Source organism: Vanellus vanellus, assembly GCF_965231255.1.
Source record: "Vanellus vanellus genome assembly, chromosome: 14".
NCBI lineage: Eukaryota > Metazoa > Chordata > Aves > Charadriiformes > Charadriidae > Vanellus > Vanellus vanellus.
The window spans coordinates 12,856,729-12,862,728 of record NC_138919.1 but is presented as its reverse complement, the minus strand read 5'-3'; the positions used below and the strand labels follow the sequence as shown (position 1 = coordinate 12,862,728).

Genomic DNA, 6,000 nt, shown 5'->3' with positions numbered 1-6,000 from the left:
GGCTGAGCCCGCTCATGCCTGAGGGTGATGGTCTCCTCAAGGGACCGAGCACTCACGGGGCTGGTCCCCCAGCTACAGCCACGCTGTGGCTCTCCTCGTGTGACACGTCCAAATAGCCACATTGCGTATAGGAAATGAAGGTGGGAAGAACTGCTGGAGATAAATAATGCCATTTTTTTTCCAGCATAGCGACTCTCCTCCAAGACACGTTACCAAGCATCTTTCAGGTTCAAGCACCCTACCTTTGAAGAGTGACTTTATTTATAACTGCAGTGGAAGTCTTTTTTTTTTTTTTAAAGCAGACTACAAATTAAAAGCAAATCAATATGAATTTCTGGAGTCTTATTTACCGCCTCAAGCTGGCTGCTGCATTTGCTTCAGCCCTATAAAAACCTGGTAGGGAAGCAGTTGAGGAAGCAGAAGTGCCACAGAGGAGAGCTAGAAAACCTGTGACACAGGAACATGGCACGCAAGACCAACGCTGTGACAACTAATCTGGGTCATTTCTTCCTTGTAAGAGATTTCAAGGAAATGAAGACCAGGACTGCAAAGGGGTGAAGATGGGGATCTCTGTGTTGCATCAAAACAAGCTCATTCCAGGTGAAACCTGGACAGCCTCTCCGCAGGGGAACCCAGGATGGAGCAGGAGCTTTTCCCTGCCAGGAATGTCTGGGACCAGAATGGCAGACCTGCCTGCTAATGAATCCCATCCCCAGCCTGGCATTTTGGGGGACAAAAAACACTTCTGAGCTCCCTCACATGAACGTATGAAGTGTGTCAACCCACGAGCTCCGTCTGTGCCAGACTGGCTGTCTTGGCAGTGACATCCCACAAAGAGCTCCACATCTCCCCGTGGTCACGGGCTGGGGCTGGGTGGGCAGAGGAGCTGCTGGGCTGCATCCTCCCCTCTCCGGACCGAGGGCTCCCAGCATATCCCATCAGTTCAGGATGAAGTCTCTCTGGATGAGCGGCCTCTGCTCCAGGCCCTGCTCCCCATCGCCTCCCCTTCACGGGGTGGTCCTTGCCCACCTCTTGAAGAGCTGCACTGCTGCCCCAGGGATGAGCCTTGGCCCGGCTACCCCTTCCCCTACCCCGGCTCAATGGCTTTGTGTCGGCAGCGATCCCCAGGCTGCCCTGGAGGGTGGTGGGCTCCGGCCAGCTGCCCGCGGGGCTGCCCACTGCCCTGGCCCGGGGGGCTCCGGGGCTGCCCCCACCCAGCCCGGGGGCTGTATGCTGCACCGGGGCGGGGGGGGGGGGTGTGTGTGTCCCGCGGCAACCGGAGCCAGAGCTGAGCCCGCAGAGCCCCGGGTGGCTTTCATCCGTGAGCCCGGGAGGCCGCAATCAGCCCCGGGTATCATCACTCCATCGGCCCCGGGACTCCATCCGCTCCGCCCACCCGGTGCCGGTCCCGGTGTCAGTCCCGGTGCCGGCTCCGCCCTCCCCGTCCCTCGGCCGTCCCCATCCCCGTTCCGGGCTACAGCTCCGCCCCGGTCTATCCCATCCCCGTCCCCGTCCCCGTCCCCGCCCGTCGCGCTCCCGGCGCCGCGGGGCAGCGCGCAGCATGGCCGCTCCGCGCAGCGCCCCGGCCCCAGCGCCGGCCCCGGCCCGCCCCTCCGCGCCCCGCCGCCCCGCGCCCGCCCCGGGCCGCGCATAAAAGGGGCCCCGCGGCCGCCCGCCCGCCCCCGCCCGCCGCGCCGCTCCGCTCCGTTCGTTCCGCTCCGCGCCGCCGCCCGCCGGGCGCCCCGGCCATGGCTAAGGACCAGCTGAAGCCGCGGCTGTGCCGCATGCTGAAGGGGGAGAGCGGCTACGGCTTCCACCTGCACGGCGAGAAGGGCAAGAGCGGGCAGTTCATCCGCAAAGTGGAGCCCGGTTCGCCGGCCGAGGCGGCGGGGCTGCGGGCCGGGGACCGCGTCGTGGAGGTGAACGGGTTCAACGTGGAGCAGGAGACGCACCACCAGGTGCGGGCAGGGGGTGGGCAGGGTGGGCAGCTGACCGCGGTACCCCCCTCACCCCGGGGCTGAGCACCCCCGGCTCTGAGCCTCCCCCCACGGTTTGGCTCTTCCCGGCTCCAGCCTCCCTGGGGTTTGGGTTTTCTCCAAAAATATCTGTGCTGGAGCATCCTTGGCCTGGCCAGTGCTGGTGGTCGGTGGGGTGGGTGCGCCTCTTCCTCCGGCCGAAATCCTAGGCCTGGGCTGCAGGGGGGCTTTGTATGCTTGGGACACCGAGTTCCCATGAGAACGGTTGCGTGGTGTGGTCTGTCTCTCTGCTGGGGAAAGGATGTTGTAATCGTGTAAAGGTGGGAAAGGCGAAGGTGTTTCGGTATGGGCAGGGCACCACTGCGTTACACAATCTGTGGTGGAAAGGAATGGGGAGACCCAGGCTTTATTTCCGGCTCTGCTATGTGTTTTCTTGGCCACTTTGGGCGAGCTGCTCCTGCTTATGCAGCCTGGAGTGTATAAGGATGCCTTAAAATCTACTGATAAAGCTCTGCAGATGTTCAGCAGTTTGGCTGGCTGGAGTGAGATAGGACTTGTAGGGAAATAATGGCTGTTGTAGGGACCATGGCTGTGACTTGGGGGGATCCAAGCGAGCTGTTTTTTCAGCTCTGTAACAGAAGCTGCACGCTTCAGGCCGTGTCATTTTCTGCTTATAAAACCGAAACTTGTGTTTGTTAAACAGTTTGGGCCAAAAAAACAAGCAATGTGGTTCTGGCTGCTCCTGTCCTGCCAGAGACTCGGAGCCTGGTGGGGGCACAGCGCTGAATGTGCCTGTTTGCCTAATGGCTCGTGGGGATCTAAAGGGCTTAGTGCTTTAGTAACTTAAAACATATGGCTGGACCTATCTGCCAGTGCTTTATCGGGGCAGAGCAGGGATGTGCCTTGCGTAGCTTGTGGACCCAGGAGTGTTTTGGGGGTGTGTGGGATCCTGGGCTTCATGGGCAGGTGTGGATGTTGCTGTGTTCAAGGTGAGGCAGAGCCTTCCAGGGCATCACAGCAAGCCCAGGTGGCTCCAATGAAACCTCGTGGACTCTTTCCATGGGCTTGGGGGGGGGGGGGGGGGGGGGTTCGTGGCTAACTGAGCCTGTTTTGATGATCTGCACCAGCTGTGTAAAAGTTAATGTTTGTCTTGAATGCGATTTCAAAATCCTTGAAGGAGGATCCACATCTTCTATCTGGCTGGGCAGAAAGGAGGGCTGCGTTCCTGTAAGGAGCTGTGTTGTATTGGAAGCCATTGGAACTCCCTGCTGAAACTGGGATGCTGAGGATGGGTGATAGCGGAGCTGAGGCAGCCAGCTGCGTCTTTGAAGCATGCGGGGGTTTTCCAGTAGGTCATGCAAGATGGGAGAAATTTTCCTGTCTTCCATTTTCTGCTGGTGGAGGCAGGATTCAGCCCTTGCTCCCTGCTGCAGAGCAGGGAATGGGATGGAGTGTCTCACCCGGGGTGTCGTGGAGCTCACAGCCGTGCTGCGTTCCCGCTGTGGTGGCATTAGTGGTGTGTGAGCAGGACCTGCCCTGCCCCAGGACACCCTCTGGGATCACCCTGCTGCCTCAAAACAGCAAGAACATCTTCCCCTCCCCCAAAATACCCAGCACTGATGGACCGTGGGAAGGGTGATGCCATAGCGGGTCAGATGCTCGCTCCTGCCGATGGGTTAGAGGGGCTGGTTTGCCACGGCCTCTCCTCCCTGTGCTGCTGAGATCCCCGACCTTGAATAAGTAACGCTTCTCCATGAGCATCTGAAGCTGCGGTGGGATGGAGCCCGCAGCAAACAAGGCCTTGCTGTTTGGGTGTAACTGTGTTTCGAGCTGAAGCTGGCGGCATTTGTGTCTTTGTTCTCTGTTTTTTTCCTGGCCTTACCCAAGGAGCGAAGGCAGAATGTGTTCTCAGGGCGTTTCATGTCTTGGATGCAGAATTGCGTCCTGGCTGCTCGGTTCCTCGCCCCGGCGGGTGGTGGGTGCATGGGGCAGAGCAGCGGGCTCCTGCCCTCCCGCTGTGCCCGAAGCGGGGAAAGCCTCCGGGTCTGTGCTGGCAGTGCAGTACATGGGCAGAAGCATCTCTTTCGGAGAGGGGAGGGATGAACTGAACTGTTCCCAGTGGCACTGTGAGTCTCCGTCCTGGGCAGCTGTTGTTTGGCAAGGGTGGAAGGGCCCGGGCTGGCTCTGCTGGGCTGGTGCTGCGGTAGCTGGGGGTGAAAGTCTGTTTGGGTGGAGCTGCGGAAATCATGCGACTGGGACCGGTGCTGAGAAGGTCCCGATGTGCCGGATGCACAGCGGAGGCTGTGTTGTCTTCAGAAAAGCTGCGGACTCAAGGCTGTGACCATGGCTCGGAAACGGGTAGGGTGCCGGGCTCTGCCCGCCTCGGGCAGGACCTCGCCATGTGCCTGGCTGCTGCTTTCCCTTCCACCTCGCTGCTCTGTCCCCAAAGCGACTTGCTGCCTGAATAGGCTGTCACAGAAGGTCCCTTCTGCTTGTCTCTGCTAATGGGGAGAAGGTGAGGGGCTGCTCTGTGCCTGCTCTCCATCCCTGCCTGGCTCAGCCCCCGGCACTGGGGGGACACTTGCTCTATCGCTGCTCTGAGCCCCAGCATGGCTCCCCACCGGCTGTGGGGCAGCTCGCCCATCCTGCCGTGCCAGTGCTGTGCAGCACCATGGCGGGTCGGGAGCACTTCTGTGGTCCCTCTGCATTTCGTTGTGCCTGTGGGACCCTGTTCCCTGCCAGCGACTAACTGCGCTCCCCTAATGCCTGGAGCACCCAAACCGTGGGGCCTGGGGGATGTCGCTGTGCGGGACCCAGCATCTTTCCCCTGCACGCTCCCTGCAGGCATCGCACATCTGCATCTCCTGTCACCGCTGCGCGTCGGCTGCCTGCTCCCAGGTCCCCTCCAGGAGAAGTGGCCTCGCACAGGTGCTGCCTTGCCGCTATCAGCAGCACCGTCTGATGTCGCATGTAAATAGATCTGAAAGGGAGCAGATGGATTTTCTGGGGCTTGATGGAATAGCACCCTTCAGGCTGGTTATGGATAGGAGCCCTCGGCACGCTGCTGCCCGACGCAGCCTATGGAGACGGAGGCTGCAGCCTGCAGGAGATTAGCTGGTTCAGGACAAGCAGCCTTGTCTGCAGTCTATAAATTTCATGTCAGTTGTTTTTTTTTTTTTTTTTTTACATTTGCAGATACCGGCTCTGTTGACCTTGAACGGAGCTTGCAGGGGAGTAAATAAATGCTAGCTAATTGTGCATTAGGCTCATTTGTCACTTATAACCTTGGTGGTTACAGTGTGTCTGGCTGGTGTGACCTAGATCAGGGCAGGACCCCTGTAAGGAAGCTCAGTGCTGCTTCGGTTTTTTTTCCAGCACGCTTTAGGAGGGGTGTTGGTCATGGGTCTGTGGTCCTCAGGGCTGCTCCATGGCTGGGGATGGCTGCTGAGCAGCATCGCCAGAGATACCAGCCCTCCTCCTCCTCTTCAGGATGAAGGCCTGTGCAGGGAGGAGGTGGCCCAGCCCTCTGAGGCTGCTGGCAGGGAGGCTGGAGGTGGTTTCCCTTTACCCTGCTCCTGTGCGTGTCCTGGGTCTGCCCCATTTCCATCACAGCCTACCCTGGTGTGATTTACCCTCCCCGTGGCTGGGATCAGCTCCTCCCGGCTCTCCCTGCCGTGCCGATACCACAAGCTCCTTTCAGAGCCTCTGCCAGTCACCGATCCCCGCAAAGGAGCTGGGCAGCGGCAGGACAATGGTCCCCATTCAGCGCTGCCTGGAGCGGGATCCCAGCAGGGATGGGCCCATCTCCCGCTCCCAGCACTGGTTTCCTTTATCTCTGCTGTCCCCTGGCACAGACCTGGGATGAACGCGCAGATTGGGTTGTTTTGGTACGCCGGTGTGGTGGGGAGCACCCAGCAGAGGCAGCCCGGCCACCCAACGGTGCCTCCCTGTGCACCCTGGTGCTCCATCCTGCCCCGGGTGTGGGGGAAGAAAGATCCCCCCCCAGATCAAAGAAATGAGGGTG

General features: G+C 60.0%; 1 protein-coding gene across 3 annotated transcripts in view; it reads left to right on the top strand.

Annotated features, from left to right (window-relative positions):
• The first annotated feature begins 1,696 nt into the window (after window positions 1-1,696).
• Window positions 1,697-6,000, top strand: part of NHERF2 (NHERF family PDZ scaffold protein 2) — a 41,791-nt gene continuing 37,487 nt past the window's right edge. For 2 of the 3 annotated variants that reach the window (XR_014269696.1, XM_082490458.1), the window contains exon 1: window positions 1,697-1,958. Coding sequence is in view for 2 of the 3 variants with exons in the window: in XM_082490458.1 (XP_082346584.1) it covers window positions 1,749-1,958 (210 nt within the window). In the remaining variant the exon portion in view is untranslated. Of the gene's footprint in view, window positions 1,959-4,209; window positions 4,335-6,000 lie in introns of those variants that run through there. The other variant, XM_082490459.1, reaches the window with a different exon arrangement.